The sequence below is a fragment of the Myotis yumanensis genome, unplaced genomic scaffold (assembly GCF_028538775.1).
Source record: "Myotis yumanensis isolate MYYU_CA2020_CCGP unplaced genomic scaffold, mMyoYum1.0.hap1 SCAF_1, whole genome shotgun sequence".
In the NCBI taxonomy this organism is placed as follows: domain Eukaryota; kingdom Metazoa; phylum Chordata; class Mammalia; order Chiroptera; family Vespertilionidae; genus Myotis; species Myotis yumanensis.
This window is the reverse complement of record NW_027223752.1, coordinates 229,364,901-229,383,237: the sequence shown is the minus strand read 5'-3', so window position 1 is coordinate 229,383,237 and position 18,337 is coordinate 229,364,901. Positions and strand designations below refer to the sequence as shown.

The 18,337-nt window shown below is 36.1% G+C and overlaps 1 protein-coding gene across 2 annotated transcripts in view; it reads left to right on the top strand.

The window, feature by feature from the left end:
- The window catches only part of SLIT2 (slit guidance ligand 2), a 355,443-nt gene that overhangs the window by 244,662 nt on the left and 92,444 nt on the right, over positions 1-18,337 (top strand). Inside the window, exons 10-16 of one of the 2 annotated variants that reach the window (XM_070398751.1) lie at positions 4,487-4,558; positions 5,027-5,098; positions 10,810-10,881; positions 12,635-12,778; positions 12,891-13,054; positions 14,034-14,057; positions 17,706-17,856. In XM_070398751.1, the coding sequence (XP_070254852.1) occupies positions 4,487-4,558; positions 5,027-5,098; positions 10,810-10,881; positions 12,635-12,778; positions 12,891-13,054; positions 14,034-14,057; positions 17,706-17,856 (699 nt within the window). The remainder of the gene's footprint in view (positions 1-4,486; positions 4,559-5,026; positions 5,099-10,809; positions 10,882-12,634; positions 12,779-12,890; positions 13,055-14,033; positions 14,058-17,705; positions 17,857-18,337) is intronic. The other variant, XM_070398759.1, reaches the window with a different exon arrangement.

The window sequence follows — 18,337 nt, the reverse complement described above, 5'->3', positions numbered from 1 at the left end:
GAAATTGCAACTATATATACATACATATGTGTGTGTGTGTATATGTATGTATATATATATTTATATGTATACATAAATGAATGATATATGTGTATATGTGTTTAATAGTTACTGAGTTATCTGCAAATCTGTACTGCTTATTTGTTTAAAAACATGTTTTAGAACCATATGTATTTATTTTATATTAGAGATCAAATCATATACCAGATTTATTCAATTATATAATCTATGTGTATGTGTATATGTGTGTGACTAAAATGTATTGTAGGCATTATGTAATGCTAAGTGTCATGTGTGGTTACATATATACACATGTATATTCTCATATTTTTTTCTTTTCCCTTTTTTTGTGCAAGAAGAAAAAAAATACCATATATTTTCTTCTACATCTCATTATTTCCCAAAACACGTAGGGTAGGTTTTACTTTCCTCATTTTTCAGAAGGAGAAACTAAGACACAAAGAAGCAAAGTAACTTTGCAAGGTCCAGAAAGCCAATGAGTGACGTAAATATAATGTAATCCCAATCTCTGTAAGCTTCTAATCACTGAGCTACACATGGTCATCTTTGTGTATAGACAGATACAAAGCATTAATGTCTCTTGGAGAGAGAGCTATTTATGTGTCGGCATGTAAATGTTATTTTGTATGGTTTTTCAAAATAATCTAGTTTGAAGATATTGAGACTAATGCCTGGGAATTGAACCATGAGCTAAAGTGTCTTCACATCACTTAATATCTTCTCTGTGGCTTCAGAACTAGTTGGAGCTTTTTAATTGCCAAGCGACACTACGCTGAATACTCTACTGATGTAAGATTTGATAGTTTTTTCATTTTCTATAATCTGAATTAGGCACTAGAAGGTGACATATATTGGTTGCAGTTCATTCTTTGAGAACTCTAAAAGTGTCAAGACATGTTTTATTCATATAAAAATCAGTAATTAATGAATAAGAGAAAAATGTATGTGAGTGGAGAGGAAAGGTCTTTATTGGTTAAATTATTTTAAACTGTTGGATTGGAGCAGTTAGAAAACTGTCTCCATTTTTTTATCTCATTGAGCTTCTAACTAAAGCTTCCTTATGGTTTTGATGAAGTGGTAGCAACAAATTGCTTTACATAAAACAGATAGATAATAGATAGATAGATAGAGAGAGAGAGAGGGAGAGAGAGAGAGAGAGAGAGAGAGAGAGAGATGGATACACACACATACACAGTGATTAAATGTTTTAGAATTGTTCACATACATTCTGTGGAGAAAAAGGAAAATGGTAAGGTCCTGTCTACTTTTATACATTAAAAAAAGGTTTTCTTACACTATGTGATTTATAGAATTTTCTCCCTCCCTTATTTAGTTTTCTAAATGTATTTTTACTTTGAAATTCCAAATAATGAATTTTCTTTCTATGAAGGACTAGCATTTGGAAGGCTCTTAATTATGGTGGATTTTAGCCATTACACTATCTGTTTTTGTAACCCTAAATGTTTTTAATTTGATTATTCATGGAACAATGGATTCATATTTGCATCTTATAAATTCAGCAGATTCTATGCTATTAAAATAGAAGATCAGAGGACAGCAGAGTTAGAAAATGTACATTTCATTTGCTTTTTGAAACCTTCACCTGAAAAGTCTTAATATTTTTCTTATTGATTTTTTAAATAATTTGGTTTAAATATTTCCCCCTCTATTTTGTAGGAGTAAAGAAACCATTTGGGATACGTATGGTTTATAGTTTATAAAATATATCCTGGTTTTCTTATTTTCAAGAACCTGAAATTTATGAAAGGTAGCTATATGAACTTGTTTTACATGACTGTTAAATGAAATCTACTAGTCACTAAGACTTTTTAATTTTTTCTCATCATAGCATTATAATCTATTGAGCAAATCTTTAACAAAATGAAATGTTTCATTGGCCTGGATTTGAAGAAAGTTCTAAAATCAATAATATGCCAACTATGGCTTTCTTTTTAACTTTATTTTTATTGATTTCATTTTAAACTTCTGAAAATTTAACTATAAGAATGGATTACAGCACAAAAAAAGTCTCTAAACCATCAATTTGTTATGTTCTAGTCTATAATGTATTAGGGAAATTATTTAAATGCCCTGTGTTATATTTAGAACTTTTGAGAAAAAATATGCCTTGTTAGAACCTACATAAGTAATTGAGGTGCCAAATCCACATTTTCTTCATAAAGTTTATTTCTTGTCTTCTGGGTAAATCTGCCGCTTAAGAGCCAACAACTTGGTGGAGGAGAAATTTGTAAAAAATGGAATCCAGAGAGATAAAAGCCCTTGGGAAGAGAATGCCCTTGGGTATATAGAGAAAGGTACCGCTAACCATACCTGAGGAAATATAGTAAGGCTTCCAAAAGTGGCCATGTTTCAGTCACCTTCAAATGACTGAACAGTATTATGAATAAAGATGTAAAAGTGTTACCTAAATGGCTAATAACTGGAAATGATTTGGGAAAACATTTTGATAATTGGATATTAAAAGACATTAAAATAATGTCTTCCAAAAATTTTAAAGATATAAGAAAACATGTATGATATGATATTTGTTATAAAGGATACAACTCCAATTCTTTGTATGCTAATACTTCAATTATAGAAAATAATAAGTATGCATGCATAAGAAATGAACTCACCAATTTTAGTTGTGCATTATGGGCAATTAAATTTTATTCCTTACATATTTTATAAATAAACTTGAATTTATCTTTAATGTAAATGGAATTACTTCTGTTTTTTAGAGGGAGAATTGTGACTAATGGTGCAGGTGATAGGGACAGGATTTTACCTTTTGTGTAAGAGAGGAAGGGACAGAAACTTGAGGAATAGCTCAATGTGTAGGGGGTTAGAAAGCAAAGCGATAAGGTGAGGAAAAGAAAAGTAGAGTGAGAACCAGGAGAATGTAGTGTCACATGCAAGGAAAGAAGGGTTGTTACCGATATCAAATGCCACATTGAGTTCAAGAGCAATGAGGATTGAGATGCCTTGAAAGGGCTATGGAATCGGAAAAGACCAATACCTAATCAATGTTACTAAATCTCCTGGGGATCTTTTATTTGTTTGAATTGATTTTCATTAATCAATAATGTATATATTAAAGTATTACCAGCATTCAATAAAAATGAACCAATGTATATGACACATTTAATCATTATATATACTCTCATTTATAAATATATAAGTAGATATAACATCTATTTATATATACATATACATATATATATTTAATCCAGGCATGAAAATGGAGCTCATGCCAGGTATTTCAGTAGAGGGATTTAATATGAGGAATGAATTTAACAGTCCTAGAAGATGACACCGAAATTAGAAGGCTCTTCACCCCAGGACTACAATGACCTAATAATAAAGTGAGGTTATGCTAAGTAAGGAGGTGGCCCCAGCCAGAGATGAAATGAGGAAGAGAGGAGAGGACTGCTGAGAACCTTCCCTGAGGGGACAACATCTTGGCTTCTCCCTTCTTCCTACCTCAGTCTCCAACCTGTGCCCCTCATTGGCCAAGTCACACAAAAGCCAATAGGCAAAAAGCCTAGTTCCCAGAAGCCAGCTGTCTTGGACATAGGGCAGAAGAGAAGAGGGGAAGGGGACTGGAAATGTTTAATAGGATATGTATATGGATAGACATGAGGCTGAGGGGCACCATTTTTGATGGACTAAAATATTTACAAAGACACTTAAAATATGTATATATTTCTTTTTCTTTCATAACCAGGTGGGTAGAATCTTGTCTTTCTCTGATAGCAGAACCATAGAGTAGAAAATATGAGAGTTATTTTCAACTGTTTGATTTTAGTGCATCATAAAACTACTTCAGTTGTGTTTAATGCACTTTGCTGCAGTGCTTTCCACATGAAATATTCACATAACAAATCAGAATCCAGACAGTCTTACTGAAAATGCCTGTAGTACTTATGGATTTAGAATTTAAGATTTTGCTTCATAAGAAGCTTCAAAATTAATTTTCTGAGCATAACAATTTTTTTCAATGTATAATACACTTTCTGTAGAGGACATAAAAGGTTTATAAGATTTAATATTCTACAATAATTTCCTTTGTGGAAGAGTTATAATTAGCTCTAAAACATGTTATATATCTACCCAGTGTTACTACATATTTCTCTTACTGAAATAGGGTTACTAAAATGTACTCCTGAATTAATTCCCTACAGGTGCTTTCTCTTTGTACAAAGTCCAGTCTTAAATATTAATGGACATGTAATGCGTAAAAATTAGGATTTTTTATTCTTCTAATTGCCTTGTGTGTTTTTTCCAATCTTGCTCCACATTTAGGTCACAGAACAATTAGCTATAATGGTAATTTTTTAGGAAAAAAAAGAAAATATTACTCATAAAGTGAATCAACTTTTCTTCTTGACATGAATCGCGGGTTTGAATTAAACATAGCTGAGAGCTCAGGTTTCCATTTAAAAAATGAATTTTTTTATTGCAGACGTCTGGAACAGAACTCAATCAAGGTCATCCCTCCTGGAGCTTTCTCACCATATAAAAAGCTTAGAAGAATGTGAGTGAAAAATGTTCTGGAATATGTGTAATTTTTAAAATTTTACGGGTCATGACTGTGCAAAGACATCCATCTAAGTATGAATATTTAGGTGTTAGCTTAAATATTAAGTGATGGGACTGTTTGATGCTAGTTCTATAGTATGTAATATTAATAGCTAAACTGTGTAATAGTTTAAGGTTCTCTCTAATTTTACATATTGATTCACATGAGTGCAGTCAAATCTTAGATGCTCTATATTCAGAAATAAGACATGGCATCTTTTATAATTAAGAAAACAGTCAATAATTGATTTAAAAGGGTGGTGACGTTTTAAAATGTAGGACACTTTAGACGTTTCATGTTACAAATTATATACATGTATTGATAGGTGCAAAATCAGCATACAAAGGCAATAAATAGCTTTCTCCTGCAGTAAATCTCACTGCCATTGTATTTAATATAACCTAACCCTATTTCTAATCTCAGCGACCTGAGCAATAATCAGATCTCCGAACTAGCACCAGATGCCTTCCAAGGACTGCGCTCCCTGAATTCACTGTGAGTATTGACCACAGCACTGCAGGAAAGAACACTTAATCATGGCTCTGTGTTTTCATTTGGATTTTTAAAAATTGCTCCTTTAAGTTTTTGTATTGTGAATTATTAATAACATTAATTATTATTAGTCATTAGTGAATTCCACTGTTTTCATTGAGGAGTGTTACCTGTCACTAAAATCAGTCTGTGATAGCCCAGCCGGTGTGGCTCAGTGGTTGAGCACCAACCTATGAACCAGAAGGTCACTGTTCGATTCTGGTTGGGGCACATGCCTGAGTTGTGTGGCCTTGATCCCCAGTAGGGGGTGTGCAGGAGGCAGCCAATGGATGATTCTCTCTTGTCATTGATGTGTCTATCTTTCTCTCCCTCTCCCTTCCTCTTTGAAATCAATAAGCAAAAAAAATCAGCCAGTTTTAGGGTATATATTTTAGGACTTGATAATTTTGCTGTTTAGAGAGCAGGAGTAAAGAGCCCCCTTTTTTGATCATTTTTGTTTCTGAAATGAAGGGGAAATGTTTATTTTGGAGTGCTCTGGTCAATGTTGTATTTATAATCCTGAAGCCGCTAGATCTCTGGGGACAGCATCAGTCCCCACTAGAAGGATGCTGGCTGGCGTCTCGCAGAGAACAGCGGAAGGTGTCCATGGAGAGACCCCTAAACTCCCTGCTTTCTCACCTTCAGACTTCCCTGAAAGAGCCAGCTTTAATCTCTAACAATTCAAAGATAAGAACAGTTTTATAGCTTTTTAATGTCAAAAGGACTTTCAGGGAGATAGCTAAAGTGGTTCTAAAATAAATGGGTAAAGTCTGTCATTCCTTTAAACTTGTAAAAATTTTCAGAAGTTCATCAAGTAAAGTCACCTTTATTTCAGATTTTAATTTTAATGTTTGGAAACGAAGGCTTGCATGTATTTTTAATGAGTTGATGCTTAGAGAATGGTTCCTACTGATGTAAATTACTGCAGAGCTCTATGAATTTCAGAAGTCCTTGGGAGCCAGTGAGAATTCCGTGATATTAATGTGCAAGACCCAGATACACACCAGGGTTTATATAACAACTACACGCGTTTGCACCAAGGGGAGGACGAGACAGATGCGCTCGCCTGGGCATGTGGGTGTTCAGATTGCTCTGCTCAGAAAACTACATATTTCTTTAAAAAAAGAAAATAAGAAACTATCACTTCAGCAGTGTCTGCTTAGGTTCATTGTTTGTTTGGGGTGTTTGTTTGTTTTACTCCAGAAAGTCCAAGGCTAGGGGAACAATTGTTGGCAGAAGATGTAAAGTGTAGTCATGTATTGCCCTCAAGGTGGGCTGTCAGATTCTAAAATACCAAAGTTTAATGTAAAACACACTTAAATCACCCAAATTGTCCATAAAGTACTGTGCGTGCTATTCTGGACAATAATACTATCCAAAGTAAATTCAGCCAAAAGGGCAGAACAGAAGTCAAGTCCATATACCAATTCCTGGCCCTTCAAGTATCTGTGCCTCAAAGGTAATCATTAAATGTCAAGAGATGTGGAGAATTCTTACTAAGTCCCCTGTGCTTCAACTGTTCTGTCTCTAAGGTGGGGGCAAGATTACTCCCCTGCTGGTTTTGTTAAAGCACAAAGAGAAGAATTCAAGAGATACCAGACATGGCCTTGACAGATTCTTCTGATTCTTATCAATTTGTATGTTTCCGGATTTTAATTATCCCAGAGAATTTTTATACCCCAAATCCTCAAGCTATAGTTTTCCTCTTTTCCCATTTCTTTAATTAACTCCTTGCAAAAGATTGTAGTTCACTTATTGTAATTACCTCTCTTCACTAAGTAGCCCCCCAGTTCCACGGAGGTCTGCAGTGAAGAAGGGCTGTTGTATTTTGATTCTCATTTCTGTATTCACACTTCCTACAGTCTTGCCTTGGAGTCCTGTTAACTCTCCTGCCTGGGACCTTGCATTTTACTCCTGGTTTTCAAGGGAAATGAAAATGGAAGTAACCTCTGCTTTCTCTTTTCTGTCTTTAAACTTGCTGAGTGTTTTACTTCTCAGATATACATTGTTTTTAATTTATAAGTATAGCTCTCTACCGTATAGTTAGATAATGAAAGGTGCCCATAGCACCTTTTACATGATAGCCATCTTAATAGGATTCTGGTTTGGATATTTTTCTCTTGAGTAGGAGATCTAACTGGACAGGTGAATTCAAAGGTTGGGCACCAGTGTTGCTGCATCCTAGTACCTAGATAGTGACCTACTATCCTAGAGTGGAAACTCCAATGGTAAAACTAAGTTTAGAATTCCTAGCCTTCCTTCTAGCAGCAGGTGCAGAAGCTGTCTTAAGATGTTCCTATTGTTCCAAAGAACTATAAAAACTTCTCCATCAGCATAATTGTGCACTGTATATAGAATGCTGAATATAAGACATATGTAAGAAAACTGTCATTCTTGGTCTTTAGATGGTATTATGCAAATCCCTCATGTATTTATATTCTTTTCAGTAGAATTCATTTTTACCTTTTAATTTCTTTCTTTTAAAATCTATATTTTCTTGATTTTTTTACAGAGAGGAAGGGAAAGGGATAGAGAGTTAGAAAAATCGATGAGAGAGAAACATCAATCAGCTGCCTCCTGCACACCCCCTACTGGGTATGTGCCCGCAACCAAGGTGCATGCCCTTGACCGGAATCGAACCCAGGACCCCTCACTCCGCAGTCCAGCGCTCTGTCCACTGAGCCAAACCAGTCAGGGCACCTTTTAATTTCTTTTTAACATTTGTTTCCTTCTTATGAGCACAGCACACATTCTCACTGGCCTTCTTGCACTTGATGTCTTTATGTGATGACACGTCTTTCCCTCATTTTTATAGATTTTGGCCCTATTTTCTGACTGCCAACCAACTTCATATTCCTGGTCTTTGGATTTTTTATATCTTCGCTTCTTTTTCTTTTTTATCATGTTGATCTTATTGTGTGTAAGAAAAACATACCCAGCACTAGTACTGCTATCCCTTTTTGTGGAGAAATCTCATTACCATCCTATGTAGTATTTCTTTAGTATAATAGTTTCAAGATTTTGGGTTAATATACCCAATGCCACCTACACAGATAGATTTCCTCCATCCTTGTCTGATCCCCTTTTTCTCCCATGAACTCAAATTGTCTCATTTACAAAAAAAAACCATTTATCTTTTTAAACATGATATATATATAAAAAAAACAACAATGATTTTCTGTAAAAATAAGTTTCACAATGCAAACATGACATACCTCCCAGCTGTTCCTCCTTTCATTTGAGCCTACCAATAAACAACCTACCAAATTATTTGCCCATAAATTCTTATATGGGCCTCCCACTACTTCTATGCATTATATTTCCTCCTTTAATTCTCAGTGGGGCCCTGACCGGTTTGGCTCAGTGGATGGAGCGTCGGCCTGTGGACTGAAGGGTCCCAGGTTCGATTCCGGTCAAGGGCATGTACCTGGGTTGCAGGCACATCCCTAGTGGCAGGTGTGCAGGAAGCAGCTGGTCGATGTTTCTCTCTCATCGATGTTTCTAACTCTCTATCCCTCTCCCGTCCTCTCTGTAAAAAATCAATAAAATATATTTAAAATAATAATAATAATAATTCTCAATGGGTTCAAAATATGAAACTCCTTCAGTATTCAAATTATTCTTTTGGGTTGCTCTTTGAAGCCATACCTTATTCATCTTGGTCATATCGGTGCCTGGGACATGCACAAATGATAAACATTCAAAAAATAAGAGTTGGAGTTAGTGTAATTGGGCACCAGGCTTAGAACCTAGCAATGTTCCTGGCACACAGTAAGTGTACAATATCGATTGTTGAATGAACTGATTGAACAGTAATGAGTTGAGTATCCTGAATTGATGCCGTAATCTGCTCCTTTGTGTTCCTAAAGGCTACTCTTTTCTTATTCTTGATCTTAAACATTTTTATTTATTCTTACTTTACCCTTTCTTTGTTCCCTTACCTCCTTGACCCTGACAATACAGGTTTATCTCTTTTCTTCTTTGACTATTAAAATTATTTCTTCTGTTATTGATTTACCTTTAAAATATCTATATTCTACAGAAATGAATTTGTTATGCTATGTAACTTTACTACGGTAATCTATACAGATTTAAAGTCTCTTTACACAATATAGCACCCAGCTTTATTTATTCCCTTGAGAATTTTCTTCAATTTTGTAATATATCCCACCTCTCACTGACATCTTAAAAGGGAAGCTTTATCCTCACTCTTATTTATCTCTCTTGTATTATTATTTTCCTCCTTTTCAAACGGAATCATGTACTGCTGTCTACCAAACATATTATTTAGACTCTCATTTAAACTTTTTCTTCATGTATTATGGCATCCACTTATTTAATTTTCAAAATATTTTTTGGCCGAAGCCGGTTTGGCTCAGTGGATGGAGCGTCGGCCTATGGCCTGAGAGGTCCCGGGTTCGGTTCCGGCCAGGGGGCATGTACCTGGGTTGCGGGCACGTTCCCAGTGGGAGATGTGCAGGAGGCAGCTGATCGATGTTTCTCTCTCATCGATGTTTCTAACTCTCCATCTCTCTCCCTTCTTCTCTGTGAAAAATCAATAAAATATATATATATATTTTGTTTGAAAGGGTTTTAAAATCTGTATTTTATATTTATTTTTATTGTTGAAAGTATTATATGTCCCCTTCCCTCCACCCCCAACTTACCCCCTCCACCTCTTCAGCCCCTCCCACTCAGAGCCTTCATCACACTATTGTCTTGTCAAAACCACTTCTTTTAGAATTATTTTTTTCTCAGTTTCAAAAGTAATATATGTTCATTGTAAAAAATGTAAAAATTAAAGAAAAACTGTATATATGCAAATTCAAGTCAACTCTGGATGGCAAATCATTTATATATATTAACAAAATTAAAATTATATTGTAATTTATTCCTTTATATTATGCTTTGAAAAAATTTATTAAATTTATTGGGTTGACATTGGTAATAAACTAATATAGGTTTGAAGTGTACAATTCTATGATACATCACCTCTATTCTGCATTATGTGATCACTACCCAAAGTCAAATCTCCTGCCTTCACCATATATTTGACCCACTTTACTCTTTACTACCTCCCTCTCACCCCCTCTTTCTCTTGTAACCACCATGCTGTCGTTGTTGTCTATGAATTTTTATTTGTTTTTCTTATTTGTTAATTTCTTCCTTTCAAATTAATATCCCAAATATGAGTGAAATCATGTGGTTATTGACCATTTCATCTAAATTACTTCACTTAGCATGATATTCTTCAAGATCCATCCATATTGCCACGAATGGCATTGTTTCATCTTTTCATTTGGCTGAGTAGTATTCTATTATATATGTGTACCACATCTTCTTTATCTAATCATCTATTGAAGGACACTCCAGTTGTTTCCATATCTTGGCCACCATAAATAATGCTGCAATGACCACCGGGATACATATTATCTTTACAAATAAATGTAAAAAATATGACAAGTTAGCAATGCAGTTTTATGTAAAGACAATAAAATTATGAACTGTGTTCATTTTGTTAATTTTTCTTGTTTTCCAAACTTTCTATCATGAGCATCATCTTGTATAGAGTGCTTTCTAACTTCCTATTTTCCTGAATACAGATGTGTTGAAATAACTTGTTATACTGGTTTGGTGCCTGACTTTTTTTTTTCATTTAAATTATGTTTTTCCAGTGTTCTCTATGGAAATAAAATCACAGAACTTCCAAAGGGTTTATTTGAAGGATTATTTTCCTTACAGCTACTGTAAGTATTTGATTGTTGCTGATCTGTCGAACCAAATGTTATATTTTGTCCGTGTGCCATTTCATATTTTCATGGGGGCTTCAGAAAAATTCGACCCAAAATGACATAGTTCCATAAAATGGAAAAGATTCGCCTAGTGCTAATATTGTTGACAGTTATTTATTTGAAGACACAATACTTTGAAATTGTCCCCAAACCTTTCTCTCCAGACTTGTCACGAATATATGCATTTTATCTGCTCTGTCATTTAATGCTTTTACAGTCCCTGCCCTTAGTGAAGCTTCTCTGGTTTGATTTAACAATAGTTGGAAAGGAGAAAAACATGGTGATATATTTATCCACCTTTGTGCAAAGAATCTGCAAGAGTGACAAGCTGGAATAACATCCCCCAGCACAAGGACGGTGTGCAGGAGGTCAGAACACAGCAGTGCACTCAAACTAATCTTTAGGAAGAGATTTCTCTGTAAATCCCTGGATTATATCTTTAAAGACCACTCTGCTTAGACAACAGCTAGGTCTCTTTTGCCTCAAAAAACCCATTTATTGTACATATTTATAAGACTAAGACTTGACCCCAGGTGTTTTAATTAATGCTTATATGAAAAGGAAATTAGAAAAAAATATACTGTTATTAAGATTGGCCCAGCTGCTGTGGATGCAAAGATGAGTGTGATGTAATTACTTCTCTCAACTAGTTCATAGTCAGTCTACTTTACAGTTTTCAAATGTATGATTTTACTTATATGTGGAATCTAAAGATCAATATAAACAAATAAACAAAACAGAAACAGGCTCATAGATACAGGAAACAGAGTGATGGTTGACAAAGTGGAGGGGGTTTGGGGGCTGGGTGAAAAAAGTGAAGGATTGAGAAGTACAGATTGGTAGTTACAGAATAGTCATGGGCATGTAAAGCACAGCATAGGCAATACAGTCAACATTATTGTAATAATTATGTATGGTGCTAGGTGAAATACTGGAAATGGGAACATTTTATAAAGTATATGATTGTCTAACCCAGTGATGGCGAACCTTTTGAGCTCGGCGTGTCAGTATTTTGAAAAACCCTAACTTAACTCTGGTGCCGTGTCACATATAGAAATTTTTTGATATTTGCAACCATAGTAAAACAAAGACTTATCTTTTTGATATTTATTTTATATATTTAAATGCCATTTCACGAAGAAAGATCAACCAAAAACTGAGTTCGCATGTCACCTATGACACGCGTGTCATAGGTTCACCATCACTGGTCTAACCACTATGCTGTACAACTCAAACTGATATAAAATAATATTGAATGTAAACAGTAATTGAAAAAAATTATAATAGAAAAGTCAATATCATAAAAATAATTTAATTTGGAATGTTATTTTTTTCATAGAGCAGCTGAATGGACTAGTGTTTTATGGCTTTTATTTTTTTCTTTATGGTGTCCTTGACCTCAGAAGGTGGGTCTCACCCACCTTCATCTATTGCAAAGCTCTACAGCTAGAGAATACATGTAATCACTTTTTATTGAATAAATGTATAAGTACCACTAGATTTGGGCTTTCTTTCAACTGTGTGAGCCTTGCTTTATCTTACACAACTCCAAATCTTCAACCTGTGGTGCCTAAATTATTACAGTTAAAATGTCCATGTTGAAATGAAGAGAAGTGTATTTCTCATTGGTTTTTTTCTCAAGGTCAGAAACTTGAAGGTAAGTCCAGTAGGTGCTACCCTTTAATCCTACGACTATTTGATCAAACAGACTATTGAACGCCAACAAGATAAACTGCCTGCGGGTAGATGCTTTCCAGGACCTGCACAACCTGAACCTTCTCTCCTTGTACGACAACAAGCTCCAGACCATCGCCAAGGGGACCTTCTCGCCTCTCCGGGCCATTCAGACCATGTATGTACATGCTGTTTGGATCATATTTGTTAACTGTTGTTTTCAGTCAAAACTGGGGAGTTGAGTTCCTCGCAAGTTGTGCATAAAAGTGTTCTGTGTGTGTTTCCGAAAGGCATTTGGCCCAAAACCCCTTTATTTGTGACTGCCATCTCAAGTGGCTCGCGGATTATCTCCACACCAACCCGATCGAGACCAGTGGTGCCCGCTGCACCAGCCCCCGGCGTCTGGCAAACAAAAGAATCGGACAGATCAAAAGCAAGAAATTCCGTTGTTCAGGTAATTTCTGACGTCATGTGGCATTCCCCCTGTGTCACCAACTACAGTGGTTACGGGACACCTAGAGACAGTTGGCCTTTGGCTGAATTACCAAATGTTATAGAATCGTATGTCTTTGTCTTTTATACAAATAGAAGAAAATAAAGAGAACCGTAAACACAATTCAGATAGCCCTCCTAGGTATACCATTTTTTTAACAGTAGATGAAGCAGAAGAAACAGGCTGCTGGCCAAGAAAAAAAAGATGCATGGCTACTTCACACTGTATTCCCAGGGTCCGAACTGAACTGGGGCCTCTTAGTTAACTCTCAGTGCCTTTGAAGCCTGTTAAATCCCATGTTTGTTGTAGTATTCTCCGTCGAGGAACCCCAGGTAATTAATCATGTTTTCATTGCTTCAGGAAATGAACTGAGACTTGGTCACATGATTTGCTCAGGCTCAGTAGTAGGGGGAAATGTCCTGATCCCTTACTGGATACTGACTTCTCATTTTGCATTCTCTTATTTTGAATAGGACTGTAAGGATACATTTTTTTTCCCAAAAGGCCACCTGCTAACATGTTAGGAATATTACATTTATTGATAGAAAGCTAACTCTAGATGCACTGTATTACTATTAAATAGAAAGCTTACTGCATTGAAACTTAGTATTTGCTTTGGTCTAATCTGTTCTATTTTCTTATGATAAAATACATTCTGTATGTTTTGAGTAGTATGCTACCTACCACTCCAGGCATAGTTCACATCCGGCAAGTTAATTCATACTAAAAAGCTAATAACCAGACAAAGCTGGTTGTTGTCCAAGGTTCTAGATGTATTTACTACTCACTGTACATTATTATACTTCAGCCCCTGCTGAAATGTACATGTTCACTTAATTACCTGTAGTAACTTTAGTCCATTCTTAATCTAATATAACTCATATCTCTGCTTGCTGACATTCAGGTACGTCTTCTATTTTTTGTCTCTTTTTTTATTTAGCTAAAGAGCAGTATTTCATTCCAGGTAGGTTTTGCTCGGTAGTAGGACTAACTACAGACACCCTTTCCTCACCTTAAAAAAATATAGCTTCTAAAACTTTGATATGCATGCTTTTGAAAGTACAGTGGGTGCTGTGTAGATAGATGTCCTCTGCATAGATCACTTATAGCCGTTTCCCGAACACCTGACCTTTGCATGCAGCGTCTGATGTTATAGATATTATTAAGCACCCACCTTTTTTCTCCCTCTCGCTCACTTTGGCACATTACCTAAAATTTCTCACAGTAGCTAAAATGTTTGAACCTATGGCCTTCTACTTAAACCATTTTCTCTCCTTACGTTGTATATCTGATCTTTCAACCTGTTTTTAAAATGTAGCTTGTTGAGCTGGTTTTAAAGACAGAGACTCCCTGTTGTCAAAGAGCTAGTTCCACATGAAATCAGCTACCAGCACACAGAATTGTGGTTTTCAGTCACGGGATTTACTTTTTTATAGTTCTCATACTAGAAAACTGTGACTTTTTGCTTGACTTGGCTTGCTGTTGCTTCACTTTTTATGCAAAAACAGCAGCTTCCTGCTGATTGAAATGCACTTACACTTGCTCTGTGACTTCACATCCTTGCACACCTGGGGTCACAGTTTAACTCCACAAAAGCAACATTGACGTGCATCCTGAAAGCATGAAAGTTCATGGGCACTGAGTGCCTTGAATAATTTAGGCTGATGAATGAATGATGAAATGTGCTTAGAAAAGGAATTGAAATGTTTTACCACTACAATCCTAACAGGATCAAGGCTGAGGATTCTAGAACTAGCTCTTTGAAATATGTTTTTATTTTTTTCCTTGCCTGCCAATTGTGTAAAATGCCTCTTGACTTGTTTTTTTAAATGCTTATATTTAAAAAATATATGTTAAGTATTGATTGATTGGCCACATTCACCATTTCCTGGGTATATTATAGACTATAAAATATTTTAACATCTATAAATAAAAATATATTCTGTAGTGTTAGTGTGCAAAACCCTATCTATTTTTTTTAAGAATTCTGGGTTTGGTCTCTCTTTTAAGGAGATAGGTATTGCTTGCCATTATTGAATTATTATTTGAATAATGTTATGCATTTAACAGATTTTGTTTTATTACTTATTTTGAGCTTGAATGATCAAATAATATTTTATATATTACATTGGCTAAATAAAAAGTAACATGTTGAACAGCGGTTGATTGGCTTTCACTGGCAATCTTTAAAATTCATTATTTTTACCTAATTTTTAAGAAGAAAGTTATCTGAAAGCTATTACTTACCCCCAAAAAAGTTATATTCTAAACACTAGAACACCTCTGGGATAAAACATTTATATTATTTAAATCCCAAAATTTTAGTGGTTAATATCATTGCTGCTAAATTATTTCATCTATTATATTTTAATATACTTCATTACTTACTATTACACTAAATATATTTGAAATATTTATTTTATTACATAATATATTATTTTAACCCAGGCATGTGCCCTTGACCAGAATCAAACCTGGGACCCTTCATTCCGCAGGCCAACACTCTATCCACTGAACCAAACCAGCAAGGGTTATTTTAAATATAATTCATTAAGAATTTAGAAATCAATATTTCAGTTCAGCAAATAAAGAACAAGTCAGGTTATATCAGTAAATTCTGATACATTTTGGCCCTTTATTGACAACAGCCAAAATAGGTTTTGGAAAATACCTTCTGTATCAGATATCACAGCTTAATTGTCAATATCTGATCATTTAATTTGCATTATTTAAAATAATAATTATAGAATTCAGGACTCAGAAGAATACTTTTTCCCAGCTTTAAATTAAAATTTGAGCCATGAAATAAGAATCACTGTCATTGTATTGAAGGTGGATTATTTTTAATGTAAGATACCTATTGTACCTTTATTTAGAGTTTGTTCCCAGTGTTTTCTGATTTTAATTTTAAAACAAAAGCTTCAACCATGGTACAACAGATTTTCAATAAATGTCATGGCATTAATTTCCAAATGTAATGAAACTATTATATTCAGCTTTGAAAACATTTATCTGATTTCTTTTTAACTGAATGACATTATTTATAAATTGGAAAGGTCATTCAAAAGCATGTTAGCCACAACCTAAGGATTAATGCAAACATGCTCATGATAGTCCTTGCAGCTCTCCATGATTCGTTTCTCACTTAATTTCACATGTTTACTTGCCTACCACTGTTCTGTCTGGCATTCTAGATATTACCGTGATAACTCAAAAGAAAATCTATCTTGCAGAGAATTCATCTTTTCAAGGAATTGACAAGGGCTTAATTTGTGCTGTGCATCTTGGATGCCATTGCTTTTCCTGCAAGACCCCTTTGCTTCAAAAAATTATTACAAAAGTTTACAAAGCACATGCCATTCCCCGATCATTGCCACAGTAAGAAAAGAAGAAAGAGACCTTAGTTAGTTGTATATATATATATATATATGCCAATTAATCTTAACGGGGATTACTGTCTTTCTTTCCTTCTTGGTGATTTTTAATTTTGCAGGAGTTCACCATTTGGGCTGTAAGTAAAAGTGTCTGATCTGAAACATACTATCCTCCCTTTTCAATCCTGATGTACCTTCTAGTCTCCGTCTTTTGTGCCCTTTTTTTTCCCCCAAGAAGAAACCACAGATCTTTTGAGCTTCTCTGTTGTCCTTATATCTCACCTCCAACTTCTTCCTGGATGTTGATCCCGAAAGCGGTTGTTTCCATTCTGCAGCTCTGAGGGACGGGGGAGGCACCCTTCCGTGTAGCCCCTTTGTGTTTCCAGGAACCCTCGGTAGTAAGGCTCTCACTACGGTCATAGGCCTTCTATGGGACGGATGCATGTTACGTACACAGTACAACATCTCAAGAACGTCTGTAGCTTCTCTCCTGCTTCCCTTCATCTTTCCTCTCCGTCTTACCCCTGGCCTAGTGGATGGTGTAGTGATGATGTAGCGAGATTTTCTGTTGTGCTTGATCTAACCATGTGGTTGCCAGGTATGAGTAAAACATGGTTCCGTCAAGCACCATGGAACGTCACGCAGCTTTCTACAGCATGGCAAGCTGCTGAGGCTTAATTCAGGATTGACTGGTCTCTCTTGATACAATCAAAATGAAAAAAAAAAAAAATGAGGGCCTTGGAGGCATTTCTGAAGAGTATGTGAGAGGGAGAGAATAATCAAAGACCATAGAAAAATTAAAAACCTGAGTACATCTATTTGCCTGGAAAGCCCTAATTTTAAAATGATATATAGGGAGATGTGGATGACTGGATACAGTTTAAATTCTTGACGCTGAGAAAAAAAAAATCTGTTTAACAACGAAATAGCCATTGTGTGCTTAGCTGTCAAATAGGCTAGAATGGCTCAGAACCGGATCAGCAGACAGTACCGCTGTGAAAAGCTCATCTCTATTAATGTTTCCTGTCCTGTGAATCTAGTTACTCTCTTTTCCAGCAAATTCCGAGCCCTTGTTTTAACCCTCTCCTGACATCCATTGACCAAATTCCCCCAAGTTGTCTCCCTGCTGCATAATCTATAGTTATCTTCCTTTTTTCCTCCTACAAATTAACAAGCATTCTGACCTTTAGACTCAGTATCTCTTTTATTTTATTTTTCTTGGCTTGACTCCCCAATAGGTACCGAAGATTATCGATCAAAATTAAGTGGGGACTGCTTTGCAGACTTGGCTTGCCCTGAAAAGTGCCGCTGCGAAGGGACCACAGTCGATTGCTCCAATCAAAAGCTTGCCAAAATCCCAGACCACATTCCCCAGTACACTGCGGAACTGTAAGTCCCTCTCCCCCCAGAATCCCAGACCACATTCCCAGTACACATCCCCCAGTACACATCCCCCAGTACACATCCCCCAGTACACATTCCCCAGTGCACATCCCCCAGTACACATCCCCCAGGACACATCCCCCAGTACACATCCCCCAGTGCACATCCCCCAGTGCACATCCCCCAGTACATATCCCCCAGTACACATTCCCCAGTGCACATCCCCCAGTACACATCCCCAGGACACATCCCCCAGTACACATCTCCCAGTACACACCCCCCAGTACATATCCCCCAGTACACATCCCCCAGTACACATCCCCAGGACACATCCCCCAGTACACATCCCCCAGTACACACCCCCCAGTACATATCCCCCAGTACACATCCCCCAGTACACATCCCCCAGGACACATCCCCCAGGACACATCCCCCAGTACACATCCCCCAGTACACATCCCCCAGTACACATTCCCCAGTACACATC